The sequence below is a fragment of the Carcharodon carcharias genome, chromosome 1 (genome assembly GCF_017639515.1).
Source record: "Carcharodon carcharias isolate sCarCar2 chromosome 1, sCarCar2.pri, whole genome shotgun sequence".
NCBI lineage: Eukaryota > Metazoa > Chordata > Chondrichthyes > Lamniformes > Lamnidae > Carcharodon > Carcharodon carcharias.
The window spans coordinates 31,820,837-31,835,996 of record NC_054467.1 but is presented as its reverse complement, the minus strand read 5'-3'; the positions used below and the strand labels follow the sequence as shown (position 1 = coordinate 31,835,996).

General features: G+C 38.7%; 1 protein-coding gene across 4 annotated transcripts in view; it reads left to right on the top strand.

Moving 5' to 3' along the window:
• tbc1d9 (TBC1 domain family, member 9 (with GRAM domain)) overlaps positions 1-14,885 on the top strand; it is a 72,306-nt gene extending 57,421 nt beyond the window's left edge. For 3 of the 4 annotated variants that reach the window (XM_041190679.1, XM_041190678.1, XM_041190681.1), the window contains exons 16-21: positions 4,670-4,910; positions 5,747-5,812; positions 7,560-7,649; positions 13,158-13,235; positions 13,432-13,538; positions 13,637-14,885. In XM_041190679.1, coding sequence (XP_041046613.1) covers positions 4,670-4,910; positions 5,747-5,812; positions 7,560-7,649; positions 13,158-13,235; positions 13,432-13,538; positions 13,637-14,332 — 1,278 coding nt within the window. In that variant the 3' untranslated portion in view covers positions 14,333-14,885. The remainder of the gene's footprint in view (positions 1-4,669; positions 4,911-5,746; positions 5,813-7,559; positions 7,650-13,157; positions 13,236-13,431; positions 13,539-13,636) is intronic. The other variant, XM_041190680.1, reaches the window with a different exon arrangement.
• The last annotated feature ends 275 nt before the right edge of the window (positions 14,886-15,160 follow it).

Here is a 15,160-nt window from a genome sequence, read left to right as displayed (position 1 = left end):
GAAGAACCTTGAAGCATTTTATTGCCTTAATGGCTCAATAGATATACAAGCTTGTTCTTACTGTGCCTATCAAACATATTCCATTCACAGGATATATAATTATTACTGAATTCCATTTTCCTGCCAGCAAATCCTTAACAACTCCAGAACATTTATCATTCTGTCATGTTCCAACATTCAACCTGGGCTTGCAGCTATTCACAGACAATAGCTCAGCGGCACATTAACCATTATGCTGCAGCAATTAATCATTCCAATCTATTAGCATCTCTTTAATCCTTAGTGCCAATACCAACCAGATTTATAAGCATTCTTTTTTAGAAGAGAGTTAACTAATCCTACATCATGCTTTCACTGAGCATGTATGTTCTGCACTTCATGACTTTTTGTGTGACTATCAGAATTCTTCTGATAGCTCATCCAGGGATGAGAAATTCCTGCCTTTTGGCAGAATTCAAACCCCTTCAGTTATAGAATTCTGTCTTTTGAAATGTTTTTTCCAACCTCTGCCTCCTGCTTTGCGTAGTCCTTTGCTTCAGTTTCACTTGTACATAATCCAGCACAGTTTTGTTCTGTTTATGTGTGATCACACACATTGCCACCTTGATTGGCTGCTTGACTGCCAGAATTGCAGCAGTTATTGGCCGAGTATTACGTGCCAAATTCCCTAGTCCCTCCTTTCTTTCTTATCTCACATGAGGAGAGGTCTGTTGGGCGTTAGTGGTGGATTTTGTTGTTGTAGAGGCGGAGGATGGGGCGGGCCCTTCCTTCAGACCTGGAGTGCAAATGAGTGGATTTGAATAAAGGTTTTCAGCCTATCATGAACACACAACTGTGAAACTGGCAAAGAACTCCAGCAATGGTAACGTTCCATGGCTCAAACCACATGCTGGCCTGACATGAGTGTCTGTTCATGTCAGCTGCCGAGTGAAGGAGGTACAGCCAACTCTCATCACTTGGGTATCGCTGATATGTTAGTAGGGTTTGTATTCTGTTCCTCAAAATGAGGTAACTGAAAAATCAGCATCCCAGCCAGATCAGGTGGCTGTTAGATTTTGAGTCCATAGGTGAGCTCAACTGCATTCATTTCATGGTACTTATACAATTCCTGGTGTGTTAGATGTGACTTTCAGTGATGTTCAAAAGTTTGTTGGTCCAAAGATACCAGTTTACAGTAATTAAATCATTAGCAACTGCAGTAGTCATTAAATGGTTGCTGCTTGTACTCATTAGACCACCCAATTATCCTTACATGGAACGATGTCCACATCCCATGAAAGATTAAAAAACTTTTAAAAAAAAATAAAAAGTGCTATAATTTTCCAACCACTCACTTTGCTGCTTTGCACTATAATGTGTACATGATTCCTTGTCACAAAATTTCAGACCTTTTTGTCTTCACCCACTATCATCCCTGTTAACCTGCCTTGTTAATTTTGCCCCCCAATTTTTTATATTCATTCTTCGGTTATGAGCATTGCTGATAAGATCAGCATTTATAAACCACCTCTCAATTGCTGTCAAGAAGGTATTGGTAAGCCACCTCCTTGACCTTCCTGCAACCTATGTGGTACAGGTGCACCCACCGTGCTATTAGAACTGTTCCAGGATTATGTGCACGCTAAATAACAACTTGTATCTAACATAATTCAATATTGTAAACAACAACAATTTGTGTTGATAGAGTACATTTAGCACAGTAAGATGTTCCAAGGACCATAAAGCCAAATTTGACACTAAACCACAATATTAGGGCAGATGGCCAAAGGTTTGATCAAACAGCTGAGTTTTGTTACGGCACAGCCCATGGTAAATGCTGTGTTGTTCAAATTCTAAAGGGAAACTTAAAACAACTGCCACAATTTGCTTTGCAATTTGTATAAATTGAGATGTGTGCCTTGAATTCAGTAGTAATAAGACCACCAAGTCTTACAGGTTTTTACAAAACTAGACTAAACATTTATTAATAAAAGAAATTATCTTAAAGCACATACATAGATCTACAATTTCCTACGATGCTAACTTCTAAATCCCCTAATTAATCTGACTCCCAGTTACACTTCGTTAAGGCAACAGTAAGACTCATAGATTTTAAAAGACCCGAGCAAGGTGACACACAATACCCTGAACCAGTCGAATTCAAAGTGAGTTTTATTAACTTCAGTTCTTTGAAAACAGCAGGTTGAGGCATAGGTGCTGAAGGCTTTTCACACTTGTTAGATCTTAAAAATGCCTATCCTTACACACAGCCTTCGCTCCGTTATACATATGAATGCAAATTCCCATTGTTTCACTATGGGCAGAATTTTGCCCGAGGTTGGCGGGTGGGCACCTGACCCCTGCCGCCGAAATGGGGCCCACTGCCATTTTGAGTGGGCGGGCCAATTAAGGCCCGCCCAGCGGGCTGCCCAACGGGAAGCGTTATGCGCTTCCTGTGTGGGGGGGGAAGGGATTCCCCAACTGTCAAAGTGCGCTCTTTCGCGCATGCACGTGAAAGAGCGCACATCTCCCTGAGACTAGGTGCTGTCTCAGGGAGATTACTGACAGTCTAAAAACTTAAAAAATATAAAATAAAAAATTATTAACATGTCCCCCTCATGTGACACTGTCACATGAGAAGGGACGTGTTAATAAGAAGCACAAAAACTTTATTAAAGATTTTAAAAACGGACATGAAACCTCATCCCGCCAGTGGGTGAGGTTTCATGTTTTTTCAGAAGCCCGCTAGGGCTCCTGGCCTGCCCACCAACCTTAAGGTTGGACGGGCAGGGTCTTTAATTATCTTAATTATCCTATCAATGGCCTCAATTGGTTATTGACAGGTTGGCGGGTGGACAGCTGACGTCGCTGTCCGCCCACCTTCCTAAAGATTTAAATGGACCGGGATGATGTCAGAGGTTCCTCCCGATGTCATCCCATGTTATTTTCCTGTCGGCGAGCGGGCCCCGCCCCCAAATCGCCGATGGGGAAATTCAGGCCTATGTCTTTGGACTTTACCTTCCTGATCATGAGAATTTATTATAGTACTAATTTTAGCAGCAATCTTAGGGGAAAAATAAACACACTGAGTGGGATTTTCTGCACCCGCCTGCTGCCGGGATCTTCCGGGCCCACCCCTGGGATCTTCTGGGCCTGCCACAAATCAGTGGACTTTTGGCTGGGGCACCACCTCGCCCACGACAGGGCCAGAAAATCCCGGCCACTGTTTCTAAATTTCACCTGGCTAGATGTAATATTTCCCTCCCTCTTTTGAAAACAATCTAGTCTGGTTTATTTAAGATGCAAATGACTTTTTGCACCTTATCTTCTAAACATCCCCCATGTTTACACCAAATCCCTCAGACCAGTTGCCTTTAACCTAATTAAGCCTCACAACACACACATATACAGATACAGATACCACTATTTTACAATAAATTCCAATAATATTAAGAGAATTATTATATCTTCCTGACAGTTTAAAGAAGTGTCTTAAAGGAGAAAAGAGAGGCCAAAAGAAATTCCCAGAGCTTAGTTCCTTAGCAGCTGAAGGCACATCTACCAGTGGTGGAGCAGTTAAAATCAGGGATGCTCAAGAGGCCACGATTTGATGAGTGCAGAGATCTTGGAGGGCTGTAGAGCTGGAGAAGGTTGCAGAGATAGGGAGGGGTGAGGACATATGGGATTTGAAAACCAGGATAAGAGCTTTGAAATTGAGGTATTGCTTAACCAGGAACCAGTATAAGTCAGCAAGCACAAGACTGATGGGTGAATGGGACTTGGTGTAAGGCACAAGCAGTAGAGTCTTGGGAGAATGCAAGCTGACAAGTGCAGTTCTACTCAAATAGATGACTGTGGAGAGGTGTGGGAGGAGGATGATGATGTGATCATCCATGTAAAAGACGGCAACCTGGCCAAAAAGGATGAGAAGAGAGTTTATTTGTTTGTTGCGGTCACTTGGGATATCATTTATGACTTTGAAAAGAACTGTTTTGGTACTATAACAGGGAATCCTGATTGGAGGGATTGAAACATTGAGTTCCAAGAAAGATGGGCACAGATTTAGGAGGCAACATTGGAGAAGAAAGGGAGATTGGAGATGGGGTATTAGCTTGCAAGGAGGGAGGATTTTTTTTTTTATTTGAGGACTGGGACAATATGGCAGACTTGAAGAAGTAAGTGACAGTACCTGAGTAGGCCAATGAAGACCGTATTTGCATATTTTTTATGCATTTATCATTTCCACTTTAATGCCTAAACAGTAAACTCTGAAATTTGCAGTTGGCCATCTTTCTTAAACTAACTACAGATCTTTTGACAAATATAACCTATGCAGCCTTTCAAATTTGAAATAAAAACTGACAATGCTGGAAATATGCAGCAGGCCTGACAGCGTCTGTGGAGAGAGAAAAAGAGTTAACACTTCAGCTCGATGACCTTTCATTAGTTTGGACGAAGGATTGCTGACCTAAAATCTTAGCTCTGCTCTTTCTGCAGATGCTGCCAGACCTGCTGCATATTTCCCGCTTTTTCCATGGTACTTTGCTTTTGTGTTAACTACTTAAATTTGCCTTTTTAAACATGTTCTTTGGGGTTATTTAGAATAGTTGTCATAATGCAATATAAATAGTGCTTCACTTCACTTTGAAAATTGTTAACATGCTGATCTTTTGTATTTTGTCATACTTAGGCTGAACATCTCACCAGTTGTTACTGGGGTGGAAACAGTAATGCTACAGAACGCCATGACCCTAGTCTGCCTTATCTTGAACAGTATCGTATTGACTTTGAACAATTCAAAGGATTGTTTGCACTTCTTTTTCCCTGGTCATGTGGTGCACATTCAGATATACTAGCTGCACGCTTATTCCGTCTACTAGATGAGAATGGAGACTCTTTAATAAACTTCAAAGAATTTGTCACAGGATTAAGTAAGTAAAAATTTGTTTACCATACACAATTTTGTAAGGCTTATATTGCTTATCTTTGGTACATTGTGCCTACTCTTTTTAATAGGCAAATGGAAAAGTTATTTTGTATAGCATATCTGCTAGCTGAGCATTCAACTCATTTGATCTAACAGTTTGAAAAAGAAATGAGAACAACAGAGGATTCTGGTGATATTTTCATATTAACAATTTAAATAAGACAAATTAATATATACCAACAGTATACCGTGTGGTAGAACATTGGTTTGAGGGAGGTTAGTCCAAGTGAGCTTGATGTCGAGCAATGCTATGGACTTGTCATGGTAAGCAAATCTGATAGTTGATCAGTTTCGTTTACCTGCTGTCCTATTAGCATAGAGCTGGGAATAACATCTCACTGCAGTCCAGTTGAAATGCACTAAAGTTTTTCTAAACACACACAAACCACTTATTGTGGCTTTCATGTCTCGTTTTGCCAAATAGAGTTATCCGGTGCTCCTAAGCGCAATTATTACACCTGTTGTTACTCTTGTGTTTGATCCAAATTAATTCCTTTCAATGATTCAATGGAAATTAACTTACATACTTGAAAATAATAAACTTCACAGGGATAGTACTAATAGTACATCATTCGTTGTTTTCATTTAACCATAGTGTTTTAAAGACCTGTGTTTCTTAAAATAAATATTTTTATTGTAATGGTTTATAACTACAAAAAGATCTCATATCAGAATGGGGAAAATCCAAAAACTGAGCTGGACAGTGATTGTATTTATTTTTTTAAAAAGTAGATAATTTTTTCAGACCTCTTAATCAGGTTCTGTAATTTGTTTTCATAGGTACAATGTGCCATGCAGATCTTGTAGAAAAATTGAAACTGCTATATAAAATACATGTACTTCCTGGTAAGAAACCTAATTTCTTGTTTTGGAATCATGTTCCTTTGAGGTAGTTACTTGAATACAGTTTGAGTAGAAAGCATTCATTTTTTACAAAACATATTAGTATTAAAATAATTTTCCCTCACTGGGGCAAGTAAATAAAGTTGTTCTAAAATTGTTCATGTTTTACTGCTATGTGCATAAAATGTTAACCTGCTATGCTGCATAAGGAAATGATTACTGACTGGTCTTTTATCTGATGTCACCTGAATTTGTAGACTTTCCATAGTCTCCATGGAGAAGAAAAAATTACTGTAAAATTAGGGTGCATCCTACAAGGCAGGAGACTTCAGTGAGGAAGAAAATTCTAAATTACAGTTGCAAAAACCTTTAATTTGCATATCGAGTTTGTGTATATTAATATTATGGCCATTTTATATTTTACCTACCCTATCTTCCATTATCACTGAATTTTCACTTTGAATTGGAATTTCAGACATGAATCTGTTGACAAGTGACAGTGCAAAATGGCACTTGCCCTCTTCTGTGGCCGCTGATGTCCATCAGCTAGTGCCTCATGAAATGCATGTAAAGAAAGCCCCTCTGGCAACCGCAAAGCACCATTCCATAGGTCAGCACTACAGCATGCTCCAAGCCAGTTCAGCCAACTTTTGGGTCACATCTGACACTTATTGCCTTTGTGTGTGCAATAACTATCCTGCATGGTAGGCACAAGCATCCTTATAGCAGGTGAGGCAACTTGATATCAGCACCTCTGCTAACCCAAGTTCCTGCATTCATTCATAGGTTTCTTGGGCCCTACAGAAATGACTGGGAGCATCTCAGTAGGTGGAGCCAAATACAGTGCTAGCTATTGATCATCCCGGCATGGCTCTTTTTACACAGTACCATGTAACACATAACTTGGTATCACTTAGGTGCTTCTCGAACAGTCGAGCACAAAGGCTAGTTCGGCATTCATATGTCATTGTTCTGACATCAGGAATCTACTGGCATAGTTTCCTTTTGGAAAAGGGCCCTCTAACATGTCTACCCCAAAGTGAGATTTGTTGCCCCACATGCAGATGCAGTAGTGTGGTTGCCAGCAGGATGACACTTAACCTGCTTGGCATGCCTCCAAAGCTCTTCCTGTTCCTCTCAATATATCGGCATGAACAACTCTTGATGCAAACTCTAATTCTGATAAGTGAAGTTTTGGAGAAAAATGACATCTGCATTAAAGCTCTTGGAAGCTGAAATGCCATCAGTAAATTAGAAAGAAAATAAACAAAAATATTTACATGAAAAATATGCTAAAAGACAATTTGAGGCCTCCTTCCTAATAGGTTTCCATGGACATGTTAGGAACTTGGCGACAGCCAGGAAATGGTTTAGCACTTTACCTGCCCCCTTGTAAATACGAAAGGAAATTCTACTTGCAATAAATAGGGAATCTGTACACCAACCTTTCAGTGTCTCCACTCAGGAAAATTGGTTCCGATAATCAGTACAGAATAAGACTGAATTCCACCCCCATTACTCTGTCATTATAACCCCATTTTCCAACACAAACAGCCGTATTGATTTTTAAGATTTTATAATGTAACCCAAATTTTTCAGGACAAAGGTTTCAGTTAAGTCAAACCATAAATCAGAGGGCTATCAGTATTCTACTGGTTGCAAAGGGAACTTCTAGATTCAAAAGGTTTCTTTTAAGTCTTTTTGAGAATAAATATAAATGATTTTTCTGTTTATTCATTATTGTCCTTAGAACCATTTTTTAATGAACAAGAGGACCCTGATTCTGCGTTTGAAGCTACACAATACTTTTTTGAAGATATAACACCTGAAACTGTACACGGTAAGTCTTATGCTTATTTTGTATTAATTTTTATCTAAGTATTTGTAAGGTTTATGAATCAAGACGAGAGATTGCATATTATGGGCCACATTGACCCGGTTACATCAGAAATGTTATACAAACAGGACTGCAAAAAGGGGAGCTTTAAGGCTGAGCATGTGGGATTGAGCCTTATTATCTAATGGATGTGAGCAGTATGCTCCTGAAGGCTTGGCTTTGTGGTTTGGACAATGTGACAGAAAAAGCTGGTGGATAAAACACAGATGAAGGTTGCACTTGGGAAGAAATTCCACACACCTCAGTTCCATATGTACGCTGAGGAGCATACACTCTAACAGATATCCTCCAAGAATTTTGCCTACTTTGTGATATTGGGTAGGATGGGGCTCTGTTAGAGTTACCTATCACACCTTATTGCTGAAACAGAACTCTGCAATCAATTATCACCCATCCAGAATGGGCCAAGGACAATGTGCAAGAATCAAAGTGAAAAATGCATCGGTTGCAGTTGGTTTTTTTTGAATTTTTAAAGCCCCTCAATAAATATAAATATGTTTGAGGGAGCTTCAAGTCTGTAGCCCAACTTCATGGAATGAGAGACTGAAGTAGTTAACTTTTTTAAAATAAGTACATAATTTTCTAAATTAAGTACATAATACTGCTTTAATCCCATTTCTGTTGAGCACAGCTGTGAAGTTAACCAAATAAACTAAAAGTAAAAGCAAATCATAGACACAACATGTGAAGAGAACAGAGAAGCAATTGTTTTGGATTTGGAACCTTTTTTCAACTGAACCCTAACATACCTGGTTTGTTTAAATTTACAGTAATTAGAGTTTGTAGTCTTAGACACATGCCACTTTAGCAGCAAAATAATACATTTTTTACATTTGTTTATTTCTCCTATGATTACAAAACAGCATAATGTCCAACTTATTGTCAGCAATACCAATGTAGTTAGGATCCAGGGTGATTTTCTTAGGTGGCTGGGGGCGGGGGGGCCAGTAATTTTTCCCACAGCCTACTAACACTGGAACAAAAACTCTGGTTTTGTGAAAAGTACTGCGGATACCGGAAATCTGAAATAAAAATAGAAAATGTTGGAATTACTCAGATTTGGCAGAACCTGTGAAGTGAGAAAAAAATAGAGTTACTGCTTCGGTCTAATGAAAGGTCACAGACCTGAAATGTTCACCTTTTTTCTCTCTTTACAGAAACTGCCAGACCTGTTTAGCATTTCCAGCATTTTCTGTTTTTATTAACATTGGTCATAATTTGTGAATGGAATGTGTTGATTTCTGACTGAGTTTACAAAGTTTGTAACAGATTTAGAAACCTGTTGCCAAAGCAGTAATCAAGCTGATAGATTGGCATGGCACCAGACAGGATTTCTTCCATTTATACCACATGAGATTTTTCAGTAAAGCTCCACCTACCTGCACAGTCTCCATATTCAATAATTCAACTTAGCTTTCAAAACCCTGTCAATTTCTGTCATGAATATATTCATAAACTGAGCATTCCCAGCTGTCTGGGGTGGAGAATTCCAAAGATTCACAATCCTTTGAGGAAAGATATTTCTCATCTCAGTCCTAAATGGCTGACCCCTTATTCTGAGACCCTGACCACAATTCTGGACTCCGCAACCAATGAAAACATCCTCCCAACATCAGCTCTATGTTCCATTGGGATGAGGGCCAGTTAAAACGGGCTGGAACCAATGTCCTAGCAAATCATATGTAGATAAGATTTTAAGCTAAAAAAGATAAGAGGAGGGTTCAAGGAAGGGAAGTTTATCAGTTTAAATCAAGGCCATAGGGCAATTTGGGTAAAGATAAGCACAGTGTGCCAGCAAGAGACAGAAAGTTTAAACAGTGCATTAGTGAAATAAAGTCAAATTAGGGAAGAATGGTAAAAAGTTAAAGTTTATAGGTGCATTATATGAATGCCCAAAGCATACAGAACATGATAGACATATTCATGGCACAGAGATTAATGGGTTTGATCTAATAGCTCATTACAGAGATGTGATTGCATGGTGACTGAGGTTGAGAACTAAATATTCCAGCATAAATGATGTTTCAAAAAGACAGGGGAAAATTGAAAGGGTGGTGGTTGGAGGTGTGGGGTGAGGTGGAGTAGCTCTGATAATGAAAGATGAGATAAGGCGAGTAGGGAGGAGGATCTTGGTTCAGAAGAGCAAGAAATAGTTGTAGTAAAGATGGATATAAGAAATAACAAGGATCAGAAAATGATGGTGGGAGTAGTTTATAGGTGTCTTCAGAGTATTAATCAAGAAAGAAGAACAAGATAAGATCAGCAGAGTGTAACAAAGGTAGTGTAGACTAGGCAAATCAAATTGGATAAAGTAGTTTGAAGGATAATTCCGTGGAATATATTTGAGATAGTTTCCTAGGACAATATATTGTGGAACCAAAGTAGGGATATTTTAGATCTTTCTTTGTGTAATGAGAGGGTTTTAATTAGTAACCTCACAGTAAGGGATCCTCTGATTGCATTCATAGCATGATAGAAATTCATATTGGGGAGAATTTTCTCCCCGTCAGGGGTGTTGTGCGGGTGTGGGTGGGTGCACAGCCAATTGGCGCCCCCCGATCAGCTGGGCGCCACCATATTAGGCCCGCCCAGTGTGACGCGCTCCTGGAAGTTGCCTGAGTCAGGAGTGCGCTTTTTCGTTTTAAGTTTAAACAGTTTAATAAAGTGTTGAAAAAAATTTTATGACATGCCCCCTCGTGAAACTGTCACATGAGCTGGGACATGTGCATTAATTTTAATAATTTTTCTGAAAATTTTAAATAATTCATGAAACCTCATCCCACCCGTGGATGAGGTTCCATGAAAAATACAGTGGCCACCTGGGCTCTTCGCCTGCCTACCAACCTTAAGGTTGGACGGGCAGCTCAGCTGATGCCTTAATTGCTTCTTAACAGGCCTTAATAGGTCTTTGATAGTTCGGCGGGTGTGCAGCCGCCTGCCGAACTGAAAATCTAAATGACGTGCAGTGACATCGGGACGCATGCCTAACGTCACCCATATCATTTTACGCCTCGGCGAGCGGGCCCTGCCCCACTCACCGAGCGGAAGATTCTGCCCATTAAGTTTGAGAGTGATTTTTAATAAGTGCTGAGTTGGAGTATTGAGCTGAAATCAAGCCAATTACATAGGTTTCAGGGGCATGTTGACTAAGGTAGATTTGGAAACCAGATTAAAAGGTATTATGGTAGATGAGCTTTGGCAAACAGCAAAAATTGTGAAATATTTCTTTAATTGAATCTACATTCCATTGAAAAATTAAAACTTCATGGGAAAAGAGATCCATCCATGGCTCACTAAAGAGGGTAAGGATAATATTAGATTTTTAAAAAAGGCTTCTAATATTGCCAAGAAGAGTAGTAAGTCTGAGGATTGGGAGAGTTTTAGATACAGGCAAAGAATGGCCAAAAAACTGAGAGGGAGAAAGTAGGCTAGGAGAGTAAACTAGCCAGAAATACAAAAACAGGATGTAAAAGCTTCTATAAGAATGTAAAAATAGTGAAGATAAATGTTGGGTCCCTTTATATAATGACCAAGGAGAAATTATAATGGGGAATAGCAAAGTGGCAGAGATGATAAATATTTTTAGTCTATCTTCACAGTAGAAGACATGATAAGCAGATTGGAGATAGTGGGGAACCAAGGCTCTAATGAGAATGAGGAATTTGAAATAATTAATCTTAGCTAGTAAAATGTACAGGAGAAAATATTGGAATTGAAAATTGACAACTTCCATTAACCTGATAGCCTATATCCTAAGGTTCTAAAAGAGATGGCTGCAGAGATGGTCGATGCAGAAGTTGTGATCTTCTAAAATTCCCAATTGAATGTTCTCTGTGGGCACAGTCCCAATGAATTGGACAGTAGCAAATGTAACCCCACTATTCCAGGAAGGAGAGAGAAAGGAACCTGGAAACTACAAGTCAGTTGGCACAAAAACGCTGAAATCCACTAAGGGACATGGTAACATGGCACTTTAGAAAATAAAAATATGATTAAGCAGGGTCAGCCTGATTTTATGAAGGGAAAATTGCAAATCTGAGTTTTTTTGAGGATGTAACTAGCAGGGTAGATGAATGGGAAATATATTTGGATTTTCAAAAGGCACACGAAAGATTGTTGCATAACATAACACACAGGGTTGGGGTAATACTTTAGCATGGATAGAGGATTGGTTAATGAACAGAAAACAGTTGGAATAAACAAGTCATTTTCATGTTGGCAATCTTATTATTGGGGTGCCACAAGGATGAGTGCTTGGGTTTCAGCTATTTGCAGTCTTTTTCAATGGCTTAAAGGGACTGAATCAATGCATCTATGTTAGCTGATGGTACGAAGTTAGCTGGGAAAATAAGTTGTGAGGAGGACACAAAGCATTTGTAAAGGGATATAGGTAGGTTGAGTGAGTGAAAAAGAAGGTGGCAGATGGAGTATAATGTGGGGAATGTGAAGTTATTCACTTTGGTAGGAAAAATATCAAAACAGAATATTTTTTTAATAGGGTGAAAGACTGGGAAATGTTGGTAGTCAGAGGGACCTGGATAAATCACAGAAAGTTAGCATGTAGGAATAACAAGCAATTACCAAAACAAATGCTATTATGGAAGCAATGGAGTATAAGAGCAAAGAAGTCTCGCTGCAATTATACGGAGCTTTGGTGAGCCCTGTTTACAGCTTTGGTCTCCTTACTGAAGGAAGGATATGCTTGCTTTAGAGAGAGAGTGCAACTCCGGTTCACTAGACATATTCCATGGATTAGGGGATTTTCCTCTGAGGAGAAATTGGGCAGACTAGGCCTTTATAAAATGAAGGTTCTTTGTAACTTGCACTTAATAATAAATTTTAAAGGATTTGCAATATTATTTCTACCCTGGGTGTTGGTTTTGTGACTGGAGGAATTGCAGAAATTGAAAGTTAATATTGACAACTCCATTGTGGTAACCAAAGATGTATGAGAGCTGTTGGTTCTGCTAGAGAGCAGAGGTTTATAAAAAGGTTAGAATTGCTTTATGGAGTATATGGTGTTCAAATTTATAATTTAACAGTGGAACTTTGTAGAACATAATGTACCAAAGTTTGCTGGAGCAGGGAATCTTGCAGCTTATACCATTAGGTGGACATTCTCTTATACACTTCAGCTGAAAAACTTGTGCTGTACTTGCTGGAAGTGCAAGCTGAGAATGGCAAAGAGATGACAGTGGGGCATCTGGCACTTAGGATGGAACCAAGTCAGGCGTGAAAAGAGAAATGAGAGGGGAAAAAAGACTAGTTTAAGAGAGAGGGTGAGAAAAAAGGGAGATAGGGAAAAATAAGAAAATATTTTAAAACTTGCACACTGCTAATGGCGTGAGTCGTTAACATACTGTTATTTTTCCAAAAAAATTCAGCTCAAAATAGCAGTTTTGACCACATCTGATTAACTGAATTGGTAACAAATACTTTACTTATTTTTAGTTGTTACAGATGTTGAGTCGAGAGCAAAACATGAAACAGAAGATGGCTTTGTCACTGTAAACCTGAGGAATGAGAAAGGTAGACAGATTATATAACCTAATGTTTCACAAGCTGATTTCAAAAAGTTTAAATCATTTTAAAGTGAGGTATTAATATGCTTTTAAATATAATTTGCACAAGGATATTGATTGATTTAATTAAGCTATTGTCATGAACTTTTAAAAATAATTTTATAGCCATACATTTTGTCAACTTGGATTTTACTCTATTGCAGTTGAGAAGCGATCAAACCCACATGATTATCGACATTACATCAGGATGTGGGCACAAGAAAGGGAGCCTAAGTTGGAGAGTATCAAAGATCTGCCTAAACTGAATCAAGTAGGTATCAGTCCTTTGATATCAAAACCAGTAACTAACATGTTAGTATTTTCTAAATTACTGATGATAAAGGCATGTTTATTCCTAATTCTTTGCAGGAGCAATTTATTGAACTATGCAGAACGCTGTACAACATGTTCAGTGAAGATACGAATGAGCAAGAATTGTACCATTCCACTGCAGCTGTAACCAGTTTACTTTTGGAGATTGGTGAAGTAGGAAAACAGTTTGTTAGTCAGGCAATACAGGAACCAGGCAGAAGTCATGACAATAACAGTAGAGTGCATCAGAAAAAGGAAAACCAACCATTGCATTACGGACAGGGGGATTCTTTCTGTTCGATCCCCGATGGAATGAATGATGAAAAGCTATCCTCCAGTGAGCTACAGGATATTAAACTGGATGACAGTTCACCAAAAGACAATGGGGTGTCTTCAGCAATGTTGATTTCAGATGATGAAACTAAAGATGATACTTCCATGTCCTCATACTCAGTTCTGAGTGCTGGCTCTAATGAAGATGATAAGCTACAGTGTGAGGACATCACAGAGGACACAGTGCTTGTGCGTAATAACAATGAGTCCCCTCTTACCAGGAGTAATAGCACAGACAAAGACTGGGCTATCACCTTTGAGCAGTTTTTGGCCTCCTTTCTAACTGAGAACGCTTTGGTGAGATACTTTGAGAAAACTGGGGTAGTGATGCCCAGGATTACAAATGCTAAGAACATCAGAATGATGGGAAAACCAATCACCTCAGCAAATGACTATGAGATCTGTACAATCTCGGGATGAGGAAGTTGCTGCTGTTTAGTCAACAGATTACATGAAGTGATCTCTTATAAACCTACCATATAGACCAATATAATGTTTAGTCAACTGAGTGTACAGTAGTTTCAGAAAAAAATGTCCAATGTACTGTATCTCCTTGTATTGTAAATTATAAGTAATATTTAGGTGAATTATCCTCTCTTAACCCCATGTTTCACTGTATATTGTTGAACTTAAGATTTAATTTAAAACATACTCTCTAGAAAACTGGAGCATCTGCACTTTGATTCCATGCTGCTTTATAAACCAGTTCAATTATTATGTTTATTAATCATTTGTAACCAGTGTTTCCTTGTAACTTTATATGTTTATCAGTGTCTCTTTGTTACTGAAACCATTCCTGGAAATTTCATTTTTATACTAGACACAGTACTAATACAACTTCTAAGTTTTGTTTCAGAACCGAAGTTGCTGTTTTTAAATTGGATTTCTCCCTCTTTTTTGAAAGGATTCTTAGGGATATTGGCTTGACCTTCAAAATGAAAGGCACAATGTATAGAATAAAATTAAAACAGAGTAAAAGCACTGAGTAGGGATGGTTAATTTGTTGATGCTTTGTTCTCATCAGATGCCTAAAAGCAATTAGATTTTCGTTTAATCTTAGAAAAATTTTAGTTTAATTCTTCATTGTAAGTGTGCTTTTTCTTTCAACAGAATGGATAATTGTGTGCAGTTTTCTCCTTCTGTCCTGATGTGTGTCATTTTCTCTCTAGGTCCCATATGCTCCATATTTATTGATCCCCCTTCTCTCTGATCAGTATATAACTTGTGGTTTCCCCCTCTATTTGGCCC